At 39.0% G+C, this 20,468-nt stretch overlaps 1 protein-coding gene across 5 annotated transcripts in view; it reads left to right on the forward strand.

The window, feature by feature from the left end:
* The window catches only part of ARHGAP10 (Rho GTPase activating protein 10), a 321,446-nt gene that overhangs the window by 115,546 nt on the left and 185,432 nt on the right, over positions 1–20,468 (forward strand). For 4 of the 5 annotated variants that reach the window (XM_060655658.3, XM_060655661.3, XM_060655657.3 and 1 more), the window contains 4 exons: positions 2,960–3,070; positions 4,861–4,965; positions 15,892–16,021; positions 19,267–19,373. In XM_060655658.3, the coding sequence (XP_060511641.2) occupies positions 2,960–3,070; positions 4,861–4,965; positions 15,892–16,021; positions 19,267–19,373 (453 nt within the window). The remainder of the gene's footprint in view (positions 1–2,959; positions 3,071–4,860; positions 4,966–15,891; positions 16,022–19,266; positions 19,374–20,468) is intronic. The other variant, XM_060655662.3, reaches the window with a different exon arrangement.

Here is a 20,468-nt window from a genome sequence, read left to right on the forward strand (position 1 = left end):
GTACAGACAACCAGGTGAGAAAATCTGCTGAAATAAAGAGCCTACTTGGCTAAGTCTGATCCTTGTGTAATTTTCTTGAAGGACATTTCCCAGTAACCAAACATGAGGAATCTACCTGGAACTCTTCACATCTTCATTTTATTAAATACAAAACAAAATTGCATCCCTCTTCCCCCCGCCCCCGCCCCAGAGTTGTGTCTGCTAGCTACTGGTGGCTGAACTTTCAAACTCTGGTTATTCGAGGCATAAAAAAGATGATTTTGATGAGTATTAAGTAGAAATTCTCATTTTAGCTTAGTAGCTTAGTAACATAACACTCATATAACATTCTACTCGAAAATTCATTTCATGCTAAAAAAATTTTTTTGCCATGATAGATACTTTTTCCCTCCAAGATGAAAAAGATTGTTGTCACATTTCCATACCATAAAATATACGCACTTAATGATTTTCAAGGGCACAGTTCAGTGGCATTAAATACATTCACATGGTTGTGCGACCACTGCTACCTTCACATCTAGAGCTCTTGTCATCTCTTAATACTGAAACTCTGTGCCCATTGAATAATACTTCCCCAGCTCCCTACCCCTATCTCCTGACAACCACCCTTCCACTTTCTATGTTGGTTCTAGGTAGCTTATAAAAGTGGAATCATAGAGTATCTGTCCTTTTGTGACTTGCTTATTCACTTACCATAATGCTTTCAAGGTTCATCCATGTTGTAGCACGTGTCAGAATTTCCTTCCTTTCCGAGGCTGAATAATATTCTACTGTATATGTATATATATCACATTTTGTTTATCCATGTATCTGTCAGTGGCTACTTTGCTTGCTGTTGCCTTTTAGCTGTTGAAAATAATGTTGCTATGAACCTGGTTAGATAAATCTTTTCGAGTCCCTGTTTTCAGTTTTTATGAGTATATACCAAGAAATGGAATTGCTAGGTCACGTGATAATTCTGGTTTTAATTTTTTTGGAGAACTGCTATGCTGTTTTCCAGAGTAGCTTCATCATTTTACATTTCCACCAACAGTGCATAGGGTTTCAGTTTCTCCATATCCCCATCAACACTTGTTTTGTTTTAATGTTTTTAATGTTTTATTATTTATTTTTGAGAGAGAGAGAGAGAGCGAGCGCAGGGAAGGGGCAGAGAGAGGGGGAGCCACAGGATCTGAAGCAGGCTCCAGGCTCTTGAGTTGTCAGCACAGAGCCTGACGCGGGACTCGAACTCATGAACCATGAGATCGTGATCTCAACCGAAGTTGGATGCTTAACTGACTGAGCCACCCAGGTGCCCCTGTTTCTCTCTTTCTTTCTTTTTTTTTTAATAGTTTTGTTGTTGTTTTGATAGGCATGAGGTGTTATCTTGCATTTGTATTTCTGTAATGATTAGTGATGTTGAGCATCTTTTCAGGTGCTTCTTGCCATTTATATATTTTCTTTGGAGAAATGTCTAGATAAATACCTTTAAAAGTAAAATTGGCCAAATTAAGAAATATATTATGTGATGCCTTGTAAGAATGGTTTCTAGGCTGGCCATTCTTTCCCTGCTCTTCCTCCATGGAATCCTGCTCCTCCCATAGTGCCCTTCTAGTTAGACCAGATAAGCTGGAACTTTTTTTTTTTTTTTTTTTTTTTGAACAGTCTCCTGACCATCTGGTGCCTGTTTACTCCCAGAGGATGAGACATTTTGAGGACTTAACAGCCTGACTGCCTACAGATGGGCTTCAAGCTCTGGCCCAACTTTTGAGAACCAGGCTCTTTTCTTTTTTCTTTGATTGAAGTACAGTTGACATACAATTTTACATTAGTTTCAGGCACAACATAGTTCTTTGACAGCTCTATACGTTTTGCTGTGTCCACCATAGATGTAGCTACCATCTGCCACCAAACAACACTGTTACGGTGCTGTTGACTATATCCCCTATGCTGTACCTTTCATCCTCGTGACTTATTCCGCAACTGGAAGCCTGTACCTTCTCTCTCCTTCACACGTTTTGCCCATCCTCCTCACCTCTCTCCCCTCCAGCAGCCGTCGTCTCGTTCTCTGTTTTTATGGGTCTATTTCTGCCTTTTTGTTTTTTGTTTTGCTTTGTTTTTTAGATTCCACATATACATGAAATCATATGGTATTGTCTTTCTATGTCTGACTTACTTCACTTAGCCTAACAGCGTCTAAGTCCATCCATGTTGTTGTAAGTGAGAAGAGCTCACCTGTTTTTATGGCTGAGCAGTAGTCCATTGTATATATAGCATATCTTCTTTATCCGCTCATCTGTTGGTGGACACTTGGCTGCTTTCATATCTTGGCCATTCTAGATAATGCTGCCATAAATATAGGCGCGCTCACGTCTTCTCAAATTAACGCTTTTGTTGGGTTATACCCGGAAGTGGAATTACCAGATCGTATGGTATTTAAGAACCAGGTTCTTGAGATGGTACCATAGCTACCACTTCCTCACCTGCTGCCTTCACTCATGACTACTGAAGTGACTACAGTTTCCCAGGCCGACTGCATTCTTACAGGATTTGTCAACGGAAATAATGTTTATGTGATTTTGATCATATGTGTATAGTTCAACCTTGGGTGTCCGTTGTGGTTGGGGTGAGTTTTCCGTGAAGAGGCATCCTTCAGTGTTTAATCCTTTGGGGCCAATCTCATCATAAAGAGCAAGCGTTGGCAGACTTTTTCTACAGAGTCAGGTAGTAAACGCTGTATACTTTTGCAAACTCTAAGGTCCCTGTGGCAGCCATAGTATTCAGTTTGGCTGTTCTAGCAGGAAAGTGGCTATAGAAGATCTATAAACCAGTAGCCATGACTGTGTTCCAGGACAACTTTGTGTAGAAAACCAGGCTGCAGGCCATATTTTGCACAGAGCTCATAGCATTGCCAACCTCTGGTCAAGCGTTTCACTCCTTACCGTCTCTGATTTAACCAGCCTCTATTACTTTAACATAGGCAGATATGCAAGTGGAGCAAAACCGGCAGCACTTTTATGAACTGTCCCTTGAGTATGTATGTAAGCTTCAGGAGATCCAAGAAAGAAAGAAGTTTGAGTTTGTGGAACCTGTAAGTATCATAGAAAGTTGTTCTGCTGTTACATGTAATAGATATCCTAGAAACATTTTTCTTTCTAGATGAAATTTACAGTTCCTGGGGACCAGGATTCATACACAGGAAGCAAGACATCATGAATTGTAAAGGGTGGACCCAGATCGCGATGAGGTCAAGGAACCACCTTCACAGTTCGGTGGTTCTCGGCCTTCTTTGCACAGCAGCATATGGTGAATATTATTTCTCCATGACTCTGCAATCAGGTGCAATTTCTGCCACCCTATTGTAGACCCACCCTTTAAAGAAAACCCTTTGAAAGAAGTGTTAGGATGGGAGAGTGAGCAGTGGTGTCGATGGATAATCTTCACTCTTCTTGAGTTTGTTCTGAAGCAAGTACAGCAATCCAAATTTTGGCACTTTAAACAGTTCTTGGTAACAAATTATTTTTAACACAACTGTATGCTCATGGCAACCTGGGTTAAGAACCAGCATATGGAGCATTTGAAACTATTTTGTGAGTTACTCTGGCAGTTCTTTATACTTATTTCAGAGACATATGATTTGTGTTTGTGCTTATATAGATGTTATATATATGTGATGTATATGAAGATATGTAAAGTAATAATTCATACTGTGGGTTTTAGTGAAAACAAGAAACACTAGAATTCATGATTCTCAAGATTAATTTTAATATAGGTGTTTTTGCATGTGGTTTTTTAAAAAACAGCTTTACTGAGATAAAATTTACATGCTATACAATTATCCACTATATGTGATTTTGAGAAACAAAAAATAACCAAGTAATGATTAACTTAAAATTGGCATTCATGGAAGCAATAGTCCAGTTGGAATAATAGATTAACCTAATTTCAACCATTAGGGAACAATTCATCTCCTTAAAGCTTTCTTTTACGTGAAATAATAATGACCTACATTATTTACAGTGCTCTTTGTTCAAGGCATTGTTCTAATACTTCATCGCGCTCATGTGTTTATTTCACACAGGAACTCCAGAAGGAGATATTTTTATTATCCCACTAAGCAAATACGGAAATAGAAGTACAGAAAATTTCATTAATTTCCCCAAGGTCTCATAACATAGCTGAAGTTGGGGATTGATCCCTGCTGGCCACTTGACATTAGAGTCCCAGATTGCTAGCCATTATGCTATGTGACATTATAAAGAAAATGAATTTCAGGATTTTCTTAACTCCTATCCCAAATTATGCTTGTACTCACTTTAAATTTACTCCCATGTTTGGGCAGAAGGAGGTGCCCTCTAATCAAGAAGAGCAGGTTGAGGGTTGGTAAGAACTCAGAGCTTAATTATCTCCCTGTCTCTACCCGTCTCTGCCCCAGTCACTGACTGTCCTGGTAGACCAAAGAGAGAGGTTGTGCTGCACTAAATGCCACTGGAGAGAGCCTGTAGCTCTTTGATTCTGTGATTTCACTTTTTGTTACAGTTTGTGTTGACCTACGGTGATAAGGTTTCAATTATAAATGGATATGGAGATTCTCTTCACAAAAAAGAACACATGGGTGCTGTATCATTTCTCCAGTACAGTGCACTATAAAAGCTATCTAATGGCTCTGATATTTAAGGAGAAATCACAAATCCTTCATTTTTTAAAGAGATTAATAAATAATATGCAGTTAGATTTAATTGACTTCTGGTGACTTCTTTTAATTTTATTTCAGTAGAATTGCAATGGGATTGGGGGGAACATGTGGCTGCTTTTTATTCTTTCTTCTTCCCCCTGAGGTTTTTTTTGTGCTAATGTCATTTTTCCCCCCTTTTGTCTTAGATGCTGTCATTTTTTCAGGGAATGTTTACTTTCTATCATCAGGGCCATGAACTTGCCAAAGACTTCAATCACTACAAAATGGAACTACAGATCAACATTCAGAATGTAAGGAAATGAAAGCTTTCTGGTATAAAGGATGTTTGAGATGTGTATTTTTGATTTGGTATATGAAAAACCTTAAACTAAGACCAGACTGAGCTGTTGGTGCTGAGGAACTGAGGCTACGTTGCCACCTTCTGGTCAGTTCTCAGCATAACAAACTGTTCTTCATGGAGGTGAGGCTCGGGGAATTGTGCCACCTGGCGGTTCTTTTTTTTTTTTTTTTTTTTTTTAAATTAATGAATTTGTTTTATGAATTTATTTTTCTTGCCTTTCAGAAAAGTCACTAGGTATGTTTTTTAAATCAGGAGTCACGTAAATTATATTTTTCTTTTTCTAGTTTTATTGAGATTTAATTGACACACAGTACTATTATAAGTTTCAATTGTACAGCATATTGGCTTGACATATATGTTTTTTAACGTTTATTTATTTTTGAGACAGAGAGAGACACAGCATGAATGGGGGAGGAGCAGAGAGAGAGGGAGACACAGAATTGGAAGCAGGCTCCAGGCTCTGAGCCATCAGCCCAGAGCCCGATGCAGGGCTCGAACTCACGGACCACGAGATCGTGACCTGAGCTGAAGTCGGACGCTTAACCGACTGAGCCACCCAGGCGCCCCTTGACATTCATATTGAAAGACAATTACCATGAAGAGTTTAGCTAACGTCTGTCACTTCATGTAGTCACAGAAAAATGTTGTTTCACGTGATGAGAACTTAGGATCCACTCTCTTAGTAACTTTTTTTTTTGGAATATTTTTTTTTTTTTATTTTTGAGACAGAGCATGAGCAGGGAAGGGGCAGAGAGAGAGGGAGACACAGAATCCGAAGCAGGCTCCAGGCTCTGAGCTGTCAGCACAGAGCCCGATGCGGGGCTCAAACTCACGGACTGCGAGATCATGACCTGGGCTGAAGTCGCACGCTTAACTGACTGAGCCACCCAGGTGCCCCTCTCTTAGTAACTTTTAAGTATGTCCTACAGTAGTGTTAACTGTCACCATATTGCACTTTGTGGGATAGTTGTAAGGATAAGTTTTGTTATGTAACTTTCGGTGTTCCATGTAGGCAACAGACAAAAGAGCACTCCACGTTAGATGTAAGGCATTTTAGTTCTAATGATCTCAGTTTCTTCTGTGTATCTTACTTGATTTTTGGTTGCTGGTTCAAGAGGAATTTCTTTCCTGTGTTTATGCATATTCACTAATGCATTGAGTTCACAGTTGCAGTTGGTCCGTATTATTTTCCTGGAAAATGTATGCTTTCAAAGAGGTCTTGGATAAAGAGATTTAGGAGAGCTTTATTAATTTATTGAATTATTACAACATATGTGATTTTGATCAGAAGGTGGTGGGTGTTTTTTCTCTCAACACTTGAGTTGACTTTGGGAAGTGTCCTCATTGGAATGCTATTCAGATTATGTTTAGTATAATTTTAGACCTTGATGGAAAAAAAGCGAGTGAGTTTTGGAATACATGCATATGAGCGCATACTGAAAGACACACGAAAGATGGGACTCTCTGTGCTGTTGTTGCCTGACTTTCAGTTTGATATCTTGAGACTGAGGAGGAATGATTTTTGTATAGATTTTGTTTCCAAGTTTTTGTTTTTCATAGTTCCCTACATTTGGAAATGTAGATAATGAAGTTTCTTTTTCTTTTTTTTTTTTTTGGTAAATCATGTGTCAATTTGTATTTGTAGATTATTTGGACATTGAGCTGGGTTAAATAAAAGAGTACAACCCTCCCCCCCCCCCCCCCACTATCAGTGATTATAATGTAACAGAATTTAAAAATATATCAAAATGCATATGTATAGATACTTCTAATTTTATTTTTGTGATAAAGCAACATTTTTTTTATTTTGAGAGAGAAAAAGAGAGTGTGTGAGCGAGAAAGCCGGGGAGGGGCAGAGAAAGAGGGAGAGAGAGAATCCCAAGCAGGCTGTTAGCACAGAGCCCAATGTGGGGCTTAAACTCATGAACTGTGAGATCATGATGTGAACTGAAACCGTGAACTGAAACCAAGAGTGATGCTTAACTGACTATGCCACCCAAGTGCCTCGATTAGTTCTGATTTTATTTTAGTTTTTTATTTATTTACTTTGAGAGAGACAGAGACAGAGAGAGTGAGTGAGCATGAGTAGGGGAGGGGCAGAGAGAGGGAGAGAGGAGAGACAGAGAATCCCAAGCAGGCTTGTGCTGTTAGCACACAGCCTGATGTGGGGCCCGATCTCATGAACCATGAGATCATGACCTGAGCCAAGATCACAAGTCACACCTTCAACTGACTTACAACCAGTCGCCCCTAGTTCTAACTTGAAAGTGTCTCTATAGGTAGTGGAAATAGCCTAATGTTGCTATGATTTTTCAGAATACTTTTGCAGACAGCAGAACACAGTGTTGTGAAAAGAACTCTATATAGTTAGTGTAGAAGATAAATTATATTCTTGTACCAACTGGCTATATAACTTGTGGAAATGTACTTTTTCTGTGTGGACATCATCTGTCAACTGTAGGGCTGGCCTGGGTGAGAGAACCTTCAGGCAGAACCGGATCCATAATTTGTGGGACCAATGTAAAATGGGAAGGCAGGGCCCTTATTTAAAAATGAATAATTTCAAGTCTGTGACAACAGAGCATTAAACCAAGTGTGTGACCTTCTGAGCACAAGATTCTTTGTGGTTGTGCAGACTACATGCCCATGAAGCTGGCTGTGCCTTAGTGTCTTGGGTGACAGGTGGGATAGACACATTATCATCTCCTGTGGGCTTCACTGAAACTGTCCATGCACGGCTTGCTTGTGGATGGAAGTACTTTTGTAACAAGCCTGTATTGTAAGAGGGATCTAGTTACCTTACATACACCAAAATAATTTCGAGAGATTAAATATTTCAATGTAAATGAGCCAATACTCAGTCATGAAATATTACAAGCAAAACTTAAAAACAAACTATCACTTAAAATGGTTCACAAGGGGCCCCTGGGTGGCTCAGTGGGTTAAGCATCTGACTCTTGATCTCTGGTCAGATCATGATCTCACGGTTCCTGAGTTTGAGCCCTGCATCAGGCTCTGTGCTGACAGCTTGGAGCTTGCTTGGAGATTCTCTCTTTTCCTCTCTCTCTCTGCCCCTCCCCTGCATGTTCACTCTCTCTCTCTCAAAATAAACAAACATTAAAAAATATTTAAAAAAAGGTTCACAAAATAACTTGGTTAAATATATTCAGAAGTTAACTTACACACTTGAGAACAGCTTTCCCATAGAGAAGTGGGCAAAGAACAGTTGACTGGAAAATTTTTCTGTATCCTCTGGAGTTTAAGGATTATCATGAGTATTGCCCTGATACTGCTTCTCTAAATATTTATCTCTTTATTTTGTTGTGTTTCTGAGTCTGCTCCTGCAACTCTTTCAAGTAGAGCCTCTTCTTTGTGCCTCACTGGCAATTTTGAGAACACCTGACCAAGGTGTCTTTGCTGTTCATTTTTGCTTTAAGCTAATTCTTTTCCCTTCAGAAATACCTGCACGTTTGAAACACATGACACTTGTTCTGTGCTACCTGCTGAACATTTTTACTGTATTGCTGTAATTTGCTCATTTCTTGTCCATTTCTCTCATTCCCTCATGATAGCAGCTTTTAGTGTAAAAAAGGGAAAACGCTGGCTATATAAAACTACAAATTACAAAAAGGCATATTATTTTTATGCTCTGTATATTTGTGTATTCAAGGACATATACCCAAATATTAAAACCAAATCATAGTGTCGATTACCTCTGCACTATAATGCCATGGATGATTTTGGTTGGTAAGTATTTTACTATAGTAAAAAAATCGCAAAATCATTTTATAATCAGAAAAAAGGTAAATGTTATCTAAAAATGAAAACAAGCTACTTTTCGTCTATCTGATTTCACCTTTTCTATTGTAAAAATGATCATACCTCTTTTATTTTTTTATTATTTTGGAAGCAACTTATTCCTCATCCACTTTCCATAATCCAGAGTAATACATGGAAAGGAAAACAGAGCAAGATGGCTTTTAGAAGATAGATTTTCTATTTCTAGGAAAATAGATTTCTATATCTGGAAAAATATAAATTGGATCAAAATTGAAGGGTATTTTAAAAAACTGAATTTAAACTTTTGTTATCTTTATCCCCAGAAGAATGTGGGGAAAGAGAGACTAGAATAGAATTCTTCCTAGAAGGAAATTTAATGTGAGAAATCTTAGGATTCATGGAGAATCCCCAGAAAATACTAAGAATAGTTAAGAAGATTTTAAGAATATGCCCAAATATTTTTGTTACAGTGTTGTGAGAAAAATAGAGCACTAAAATAATAAACTATGTTTTTTTCAAAAAGATTGGAAGTGATTGTGTAAAAAATACAAATGTGGTTATTTGTGAGAAATAGGTTTATAGTTCCTTTTAATTGCTTTTGAACCTTTTCTTTTTGTAGTTTGTGCCCTTCCCTCTTTGTTTTAAAATCTTGTGGATTAGTTTTTGTATTCTGAAAAAAAAATTAAAAATACAGTTTCTCTTCCAATAAGATTTAAAACAATAAATTGTCAGTTTGATAGTGAAGATTTCCTTTTATCCTCTGTTAGATGAGAATAATTGTGACTCTTGGGTGACTTACTTGTAACAGTAGTAGTCGTAGTAGTAATGGCAGCTAAATTAATTTTGTTACCAAGTGCCAGGTATTACCTGTGTGCTTTATTTGGATTATACACATTTAGTCTTTGTAAAGTCCTATGATGTAGATTTTTTTTTTATTCCTATTTTACAGATGAGGACAATGAGGATAATAACTTCCTGATATCATATCTTAAGGTCAGGGCTGACACTGGAACTTGGGCAGAATCACTCTAGGGGTTCATGGTGGTTAGTTTCAGCTTCTGTACTTGGATACACATGGGTCACTCATGGTATTTCTGGGGTCAGTAAATAACAGGAACTGGGAAACATCTTGATATGGCCATTTGCTTGCCTACACCGTAGCAACTTGTGGGTAACATGGGAGTCCCTTTAATTATAAGAACCTAGATTTAGGCCCTGATGTTGCACCTCAACTCACCCCTACCTCGCACCTGTTCTAACCTGTGTTCCCCTCACCCCCATGGAAGGTGTCTTATATGGGATTTAGACTCGATCACCTATTCACTTGGGGTCTGTTGCATAACATTCCTTCTTCTGCCATCTCACATGAGGGGCGATATGAGAATTACAGTGAGGGTGTGTATGTGTGTGTGTGTGTGTGTGTGTGTGTGTAGGTAGGAACTTACCCCTTTATGTTATGTTCTTTTGCAAAGTTACTAAAGCAGGGCTTCATGGGGTCCACCCTGATGTTTTACAACTACTTCATGAAAGCTTCTTCATAATTTTTATTTTATTTTAAAGAGACAGAGAATATGCAAGCCAGAGGGGCAGAGGGAAAGAGAGAGAGATAATCTTTTTTAAAAAAATTTATTTACTTAGAGAGAGAGAGCATGCTGGAGGGGCAGAGAAGGAGGGAGAGAAAATTCCAAGCAGGCTCTTCACTGGTAGTGCAGAGCCTGACTTGGGGCTCAGACTCACGATCCATAAGATCCTGACCTGAGCTGAAATCAAGAGTTGGCTGCTCAACCCACTGAACCACCCAGGCACCGAGAGAGAGAGAGAGACAGAAAGAAGAGAAAGAAAGAGGCTCCATGATCAGTGTGGAGCCTGATGTGGGACTCAGTCCCACAACCCTGGGATCATGACCTGAGCTGAAACCAAGAGTCAGATAACTAACTGAGCCATCCAGGTGCCCCTTCATATTTTTAGTTCTGCCTTGCCTTCTTTTCTTCTCTGAGTGAGGTCATGGGGCTAGGATGGGAAAACTTAAAATGGCTATCGGTACTTGTAGTCAGCCTTTGCCTCTGCTTTGAAAGCTTTATTTCTGGGTATAACACTGTGAAAAGCTCCTTCTCCCCTTAATATGGGACTGAACCTGTGCTAATCTTGACTCACCGGTTTTCCAGACATCCTCAGATGGGTCTGAATTCCAGCTTAGTCCCCAAATTGTTCTCCCAAATAGGTGATATAATAAAGTGTTTAATTTAGAAGACTTTATTTAAGACTGGTTTATTTAGAAATTTATTTAGCAAAGCATGCAAGGAAAGGAAATAATACAGTGGTATATTGCTGACAATGGATAGCACTAGCCTAACTTAGAGGTTATTTTGAGGATTAAAACACCAAAAGTAGGGCGTCTGGATGGCTCAGTCGGTTAAGTGTCCGACTCTTAGATTAGCTCAGGTCATTATCTTGCAGTTGTGAGATTGAGTTCTGCATCTGGCTCCACACTGACAGCGTGGAGCCTGCTTGGCATTCTCTCTTTTCCTCTCTCTCTTGCCCTTCCTCCCTCTCTCTCTCTCAAATAATAAATAAACTTAAAGAAAGTAAATAAAACACCAAAAAGTGCTTTCACTAGTGCCAGTCACAGTGTAAACACTGTCATCGTCACTTACTGTAGAATTTACAGCCTAACGTTATTATTTGATGATATCTTTTAATAGACACCAGAATTTAGAATTGGAGATTACTGGGTTCTAGCCATTCTATTATTTATGGCTATGACCCTATATTATTTATTTTCAAAGTTTTAAAAAATACAATTTTAACTACCATTCATAATTTACTTAAAATGGTAAAATCCTTTCCCTCCCTTTGCAGTGCACAGTCATAAGCATCTGAGGGAGTAGGACGATGAGGGCAGGGAGTACTCCATGGAGAGCCCTGCAGCAGGGAAAGTCGGGGTGATGGTATAGTGGGAGGGGGGAGGGTGTAGAGGCAGCCTGAAAAAGAGGTGGCTGGAGTAGAGATTGGTTGCATTGAGCAAATGTATTAATTGAGCAAATAAGTAAATAGATTGAGAGTAATGGGAACTAGATTTCTCACTATCTGAAAAGAAATATACAAAATTGGGAAGGGATAGGCTAGAAAGAGACTGGAAGTATTGGATTGGAATTAAATTTACTGGTATGAACATGTGGGTTTTTCCAATATAGAGACATATAGAAATGACAGGTGTATGTGTGTAAAAACACGTATGTATGTGTACATACACACACACACACACACACACACACCCCACACACACATCCGTATAGTTTTTCTATCTGCCAAGAAGACCCAGAAGCAGTGACAACCTCTTAGCTGTGAGCCCACTGTGTTCAGATTTTGGTTTCTAAATACTACACTCCAGTGAAAGGAATAAGGGCTTCTTTGGGGGATATGACTGATTTTAGGACTGGGACAGAGAAAAGTATAAGATGGACCCAGGACTCCTTTTTGAACTAGAAAGTAGGGGATCACTCAAGAAGACATACCAAAAGGTACAGGGGTCAGGTAGAAGGGGCCTCTGCTGGTCAAATGTAGGAAATTTGGGCATTAATATAATTAATGAGAGTATTGGATACAAGTCATGACATAAATAGGAATATACGTGTGTGCATGTGTGTGTCCTTGCTGGCATCTGTGCATACATGGCATGCACATGTCTATATATGTGTGTATCTATGTACAGGCATACCTTGTTCTATTGTGCTTTGCCTTTTGGAGCTTCACAGATACTGCATTTGTTACAAATTGAAGGTTTGTGGCAACCTATGTCCCCCAAGTCTACTGGTGCTATTTTTACAATAGCAGTTGCTTACTTGGTGTCTCTGTCTCAGGTTTTGGAAATTCTTGTGATATTTGATACTTTTTCATTATCATTACATTTGTGATGCTGATCTGTGATCAGTGGTCTTTGATGTCACTGTCATAATTGTTTTGGGGTGCCACAGATTGTGCCTGTATATGATAGCGAACTTGAATGTTGTGTGTTCTGACTGCTCCACTGACCGACTGTCCTGCACCCCCATCTTTCTCCCTCGCCTCAGGCCTCCCTATTCCCTAAGACACAGCAGTATTGAGATTGGGTCAGTGAATAACTCTATAATAGCTTCTAAGTGTTCAAGTGAAAGGAAGAATCACACATTAAAGCAAAAGCTAGAAATGTTTAAGTTTAGTGAGGAAGACATGTCAAAAGCCCACAGGGGCTGAAAGCTATGCCTCTTGTGCCAAACAGCCAAGTTGTGAGCGCAAAGGAAGCTTTCTTGAAGAAAATTAAAGGTGCTGCTCCACTGAACACATGAATAATACGAAAGTGAAACAGTCTTGGGGTGCCTGGGTGGCTCAGTTGGTTAAGCATCTGACTGGATCTCAGCTCAGGTCTTGATCTCAGGGTCATGAGTTCAGGCCCTGCTGTCAGCTCTGTGCTGGGTGTGAAGCCTATTGAGGAAAAAAAAGGTGAAACAGTCTTAATGCTGATACAGAGGAAATTTCAGTGGTTTGGACAGGAGCTCAAACTGGCTACAACATTCCCTTAAGCCAAAGACTAATCTAGAGCAAGGCCCTAACTCTCTTCAATTCCATGAAGCGTGAGAGAAGTGAAAAAGCTGCAGAAGAAAAGTCAGAAGCTAGCAGAAGTCGGTTTGCGAAGTTTATGGGAAGAAGCTGCTTCTATAAGAGAAAAGTGCAACATGAAGTAGCAAGTGCTGCTGGAGAAGCTGCAGCAAGCTATCCAGAAGGTCCAGCTGAGATAATTCATGAAGGTGGCCTCATGATACAGCAGATTTTCAACGCAGATGATGCCTGGCTTCAAAGGACAGGCTGACTCTCTTGTTAGAGGCTAATATAGCTGGTGACTAAGTTGAAGCCAGTGCTCATTGACCATTCTGAAAATCCTAGGGCCCTTAAGAATTAGGCTAATTCTAGTCTTACCTGTGCTCTGTAAACGGAACAACAAAGCCAGATGCAGCACATTTATTTACAGCATAATTTACTGAGTGTTTTAAGTCCTCTGTTGAGACCTAGATGCCATTAAGAACATTTGTGATTCATGGGAAGAGGTCAAAATACCAATATAAGCAGGAGTTTGGAAGAAGCTGATTTCAACTCTTATGGATGACTTTGAGGGGTTCAGGACTTCAATGGAGGAAGTAACTGCGGATGTGGCAGAAATAGTGAGAGAACTAGAATTAGAAGTAGATACAGCCTGAAGGTGGGATTGAATTGCTTCAGTCTCATGATAAAACTTTAACAGAGAAGTTGCTTTTTATGTATGAATAAAGAAAATGGTTTCTTGATATGGAATCTATCCTGGTGAAGCTGCTATGAAGATTTGCTAAAATGACAACAAAGAAGTTAGAATATTCCATAACTTTAGCTGATAAAGCAGCAGCAGGGTTTGAGAGGATTGAGTCCAATTTTGAAAGAAGCACTGTCGTGGGTGAAATGGTACCAAACAGCACTGCATGCTGCAGGGAGATTTTTCATGAAAGGAAGAGTCATTTGATGTGGCATATATTGTTGTTGTCTTACTTCAAGAAATTGCCACAGTCACCCCAACCTTCAGCAACCACCATCCTCATCAGTCAGCAGGCGTCAACATCAAAGCAAGACCCTCCACCAGCAAAATGATTGACTCACTGAAAGCTCAGAAGATGGTTAGCATCTTCTTTTAGCAATAAAGTGGTTTTTATTTAAAATATGTACATTTTAAAGACATAATTCTATTGCACACTTAATAGACTACAGCATAGTGTAAACAGAACTTTTGTATACACCAGGAAACCTAAAAATTCATGTGACTTGCTTTATTGCTACATTTGCTTTATTGCGGTGGCCTGGAACCAAACCCCCAATATCTCAGAGGTATTTATGTGTATAAATATTCTACACACAGATGTACCTTCAGAAAGAAGTGAGCGTTGGGAGTTGTCACTAAGCAAAGTGACAAAGGAGGCAAATAAATAAAATCAGGGTAAGATGAGTATTAAAATGGGGACAAGAAATCCTGGAGGCTTGAGAAACAGGAAGGGAAGAGAGAACTGGCATTAACAAATGAGTTCCACCCTCCCTGCAATCCTGCGTTTTGTTCTAGCACATAAAGTTTATTTTTTTAACTCTCAGCTTGTTTTTTTAAAATAAGCTTCTGAAGATAAGTTTTCCCCTTTGCAGTCTGCATTTATCAGACTCCTCTTCTCCTAAAGAATGTGTACCATTCTACCATTTTTCTATTCTAGGACCGTCGGTAACCTCTTTCCTTGTAGGGAGGAGAGGGGAGGAATTTCAATAAAATTTTTTTATCTCCGCTTGTCCACAGTTTCACATCAGCAGTTTTTTGGTGTTAATACAATTATTTTAGAGTGTGGATGAAAGAAATGTCCAGAAACTTGGTGGTGCTGACTCATCATGCTTGCCTTGGTAATTTTGTCACTTCACCTTGCATATACGTTTTCAGGGTAGCCGTTTGACAGAGATATTGGCATGCTGAGTCTCCTGGGTTTCAGAAATGTGATTTGTCTCTTCAGATAGCAAAGACATTATTTGTACATGAAATTCCACCCCCCTTCCTTTATCTGAGAAGAAATATCATTTCAACTGCAGTTGCCATGACCTGGAGAAGATGACCTCATATTTATTAGTTTGCAGAGCAGAATTAAGTTTTTCAGATTCTGAGTACTTAATATTGCTGGTATAATAACAAAGAGTCAGGTTGATTGTGCAAAGGAAAGACTTCCAATATATTTTATGACCTATTTTTTTTAAATCTCAGATTTAGTAATATTGTGAGACATGGAGGTAGGAATCCTTACGTTGAATAACACAATTATTCTTGGTGTTAGAAAGCTTCGAAAGTAATCCCTACTTGGCTTATTAGACTCCTATTAGCTATTTTACCAGTAATATTTTTCTTTGAATGACAATCTTAAAGAGACACACTGGAAAGGATGGGTATACCTTGAGAAGTTTATAGAAAAATCCTACAAATTTAATTATAGTTATCCAGAGGCTTAAAGATGTACATCCAAAACACATGAAAACTGAAAACCTATGTATATATATATTTTATCTATTTCAGACGCGGAATCGTTTTGAAGGAACAAGGTCAGAAGTGGAAGAACTTATGAACAAAATCAGACAGAATCCCAAGGACCACAAACGAGCAAGTCAGTTCACAGCAGAAGGCTACCTGTATGTACAGGAAAAAAGTAAGAGGACCCCGAGCAATGATGAATGACTGATGAAAATTATTTTAAAACTCTTACTGTAATTACTCGATTTTTGGAATAATTATTCCTACCACTTCCTCTGCCCCCTCCTGTCCTAGAAGGTATATTTTATATTTGGGGGGAAAGCACATTTCTGCTCTGGGGAGGGGACCCTGAAATGAAGAACTCAAGATGCACCCTGTTTTCTAGCTGCACCCCCAAATTCTGTACCATACTTTGCTAACGCTTGTGAGGATGCTGGAACATGGTGTAAGGCTGAAAGCAAGGCGTGGTATTATCTTTTTCCTCCTTTCCCTTCACCCCCGTCCTTCTCACCTACGCATACACATAGGCACATTCATATACATATGCACACCCTCCTCCTCCCACAACTCCTTTTCCATGTTAAAGTCAAGAGGGACATATTCTTCCTATTCCTTCACGTCATTGCTTTCCACACCAATCTGAGATCATTTGTTCTTGCTAAAATTATCAGGGTGATTGCAGATGGCTATACAAAATATTCCTAGGTGGCATCCTAACTTATCTCACTGCATTTTTAGTATTGTTGCTCTCAGTGAATATGCAGTGCATAGAGTGTCCTTATTTTGAAAATTAAGGCACCTAAAAATTCTTTAAAACTTTTGACAGTTTGGTCTTATTTTAACTGTTCAGCTCTTAAACTTTACTTCTTCAACTGTAGAACCCAAGTACTATGTGGTAGAAAGGAGGAGAATGTGAAAAGGTTTCTGTATTTGCTCTCTTCCTGCCTCCCCACCCTTGACCGCCGTCAGAGTACTTAACAATTTTCACTGAGCATGGCTGATTTACAGGACTTTCAAACTGACCACTGTAGTAGGAGGGCATACTCGTGGGCTAGCTATGGGATATCTGTGCTTCAAGTTGAAGCTAATGCATATGTAGTCGGCAGAGTGGTTGTTCTTTTTCTCTCTGTCCTTATGTAATCTGGACCTCCATACTCTTCACGTCTCATGAAGAGGAGTTACATGGTGAGCAGAACTCTATTTTTCTGACACTTCAGCTTTTTAATCTGTTTGTTCAATGAATTTGAAAGGACTAAATTAACATGTAGGGTAGAGACAGAAGGATAGAATTTTTGTATTATATGCCCAAGTGAAAATCACAGGAAACTTTAATTTTTAGATTCGTAACTGTTGCTCAGCTTAACTGGCTTTGAGAGGAATTGGGCTGAAACTAGTTGGAAAAACAGAATGAAAACAACAGTGGCAAAATTCTCCTCTTGTTAACTGTGTGCCAGGCACTGTGCTAAGCTTGTTATACACCTCACTTAGTCCACTAAAAAATCCTATGAAGTGTATGGGGCTATTATTGCCCCATTTACCATTGAGAGAATGAAAATACCATTGAGAAAATAGAGAGGTAAATAATGTTCTTTAGATCATACAAGTCTGAATGCTGGCGTTGTCTGTCTGTGTTGTGCTCTCTAGTATATTATCTGGACCATGGACGGTGTGAAAAGCCTATATGCTTGGGTCAGATGGGAGTCAGGAAAGGATGCTGGCTTAATTAGTGGGGAGACCTTGTTATGTGGGGCCAGAGACTCGGATTTGAGGTTAGGCTTTGTCATTTCTTGGGCATTTGGTCTAAGCTTAAATTTTTTTTTTTTTTTAATTAAAAAGATAATACGCCATCCTCCCTCAACATTTTTTTCTTAGGAATGAAATACCTGCAAAATATGTTTTGAACCATAGAATAGGATACCAAGCTAGCTATTCCTAACACACACACACACACACACACACCCCAGTGGTTCCTGAATTGTGGTTTTTGCACTCATGATGGTCTGAGGTGGGATTACTGTGGTCTGGTAACCCCTTTCAACCCTCTACTGTCCCCAAGACAATGTGGTCAGTTTTTCCTAAAGCTTGGTGGATTCCTTTTGAATGAGTCCCTTTTCCCCTCCTAAGCTTGTCCTTCTTGATTTTTAGATGTAGAAAGTTTACTTGTTTGTAGATGAAATTATGGTGACAAACAAGTTACTTGCTTTTTATTTTTTTAATATAATTTATTGTCATATTGGTTTCCATATAGCACCCAGTGCTCATCCCAACAAGTACCCTCCTCAGTGCCCATCACCCACTTTCCCCTCTCCCCCACCCCCTATCAACCCTCAGTTTTCTGTATTTAAGAGTCTCTTATGGTTTGCTTCCCTCCCTCTCTGTTTGTAACTTTTTCCCCCTTCCCCTTACTTTTTTAAAGTTTATTTATTTTGACAGAGAGAGAGAGAGAGAGAGAGAGAGAGAGAGAGAATGATCGCATGCATGTGAGTGAGCACGAGAGCAAGGGAGGAGCAGAGAGAGAGAGGAAGAGAGAGAATCCCCAGCAGGCTCCGTACTGAGCCTGATGTGGGGCTCAATGAGTTCATGACCTGAGCCAAAATCAAGAGTCAGATGCTTAACTGACTGAGCCACCCAAGAGCCCTGTTACTTGCTTTTTTTTTTTTTTTTTTTTTTAATGTCTTTACTTGGTAAAAGACAAAATGGTCAACCTCTGGGTGACCTAACTTGTGTTATAATTGTACTTTTATTGGCATGTGAAACTCAAGATTGCTAGGTACTCCTTATGTAGACCACTGTCTTCTAAGAGCTCTGATGGTGATAATATCGACTCTACAAGAGGTAAAGAGTGGTTCTGAGAATGTTCTGGTCAGATGTAGATAGCACCTCTCCATTCTTCATTTTTCATTTTTCATTTTAAAGCTTACCTTTACAAAGCATCATTAGTAAGGGCAGCTACCTACTAGGGTGCTAGAGTGGACTCAGAACTCCTGAGATGCTAGATTCTGTGATTGTATCATATTGAGAGGCCAGAACCAAATCCAGAACTATCACATACATTGAATGGAATTGTTGAAACCCTTGTGAACTCTTAATACCTAGAAATAAACAAAAAGTATAGTTCACAATTAAGACATTTTTAGGTGTGAGATAATGGTGTGGCAAACTGAGAAGTATGTCTTTGACTCATTGCTCTGTTGCTAAAAAGTATTGCATTTTCTCTCAAATGATCTCTCTCAGGCTTATTTTCCCTCCTTTTTTTTTTTTTTTTTTTTAATTGGAATCCACATCGTTGCTGGTTTGTTTCCTTGAGCTGTGTTAGTTGCTGCTTTTTTTTTTTTTTTTTTCCTCTATAGTAATGCGTTTGGCACTCTGTGTATCTGCTTATTTATGAGGAAAAATTTAAAGATCTATTTCTTATTGAAGGGCCTGCTCCATTCGGTTCCAGTTGGGTCAAACACTACTGCATGTATCGGAAAGCAGCCAAGAAGTTTAACATAATCCCATTTGAGCACAGATCTGGGGGAAAGCTTGTAAGTATTTGATTATGTATTTTTGTATTCTGTGTGACAGGTAGTTTTTTGAGGCTGACATTTTAATGGTGTATATATTCATTAATGGTAAATATACTGTATCTTGTTTTTAGGATTCAGATCTTTGTTTTCTTTTGTTCCTAAATGAAATAGGCCAATAAATAACAGCCCTTGTGGTTTTTGAATTGTATGTGTGGGTTTTTATGGTCAGGACTAGAATCCTTTTATGTCCAGTATTATTAGAGGATGTAGTGAACACCTACGAGAAGCTTTCACGACTCAGTGTTCTGTCAGGTCAGTGTTCACACAGATCGGATGTGCGCACATGTATTCACAGCCTGAAAACATTATACAGTAGGTAATCTATAATGAATCATATTGTTTTCCATTTAGATGTACAAAGTTCTCACTTAGGCAGTTCCCATTTATTTCCCACAGAAATAAGTAGCAAAACAACACGTGATAGCAAGAAAACCTTAGGAGTTTGCTGTGTAAAAATGATGATCATTATTTGGGTTTTAAATAGAAACTGCAACTCATAGCAATAATCTATAGTGTGGAGACAAAGCTCTTCCACCAGTATTGAATGTAATTGGTAACACGTTAAAAAAAAAAAAAAAGGTGAACTCATTGCTTACTGGGTGGATGGGTATGATTTTGCTTTGGTGAATACAGAATTAACCCAGGTTCACTTCTATTTACGTATACTTTGCATCTTCCTGAAAAATGTTTAAAGCAGCTTATAATATAAACATAGTTATGTAATAAACATGGAAAATCAGGGCCGTGGAGAAGAGGAGGAAGTCAGGATATCACCCTTTTTTTTTTTTTTTTTTTCTAATGTTTATTTATTTTTGAGAGAGCGAGAGTGCATGCTTGCAAACAAGGGAAGGGCAGAGAGAGAGAGAGAGAGAGAGAGAGAGAGAGAGAGAGAGAGAGAGGATCCCAAGACTCTGAAGCAGACTCCGTGTTGTCAGTGCTGAGCCTGACACAGGATTCAGACTTACCAACCATGAGATAATGACCTGAGCCAAAATCAAGAGTCAGATTTAGCTTAACTGAGTAAGTTACCCAGGGACTCTGTGAGGATATCAT

This window comes from Panthera onca, chromosome B1 (genome assembly GCF_046562875.1).
Source record: "Panthera onca isolate mPanOnc1 chromosome B1, mPanOnc1 haplotype 2, whole genome shotgun sequence".
NCBI classification, from domain to species: Eukaryota; Metazoa; Chordata; class Mammalia; order Carnivora; family Felidae; genus Panthera; species Panthera onca.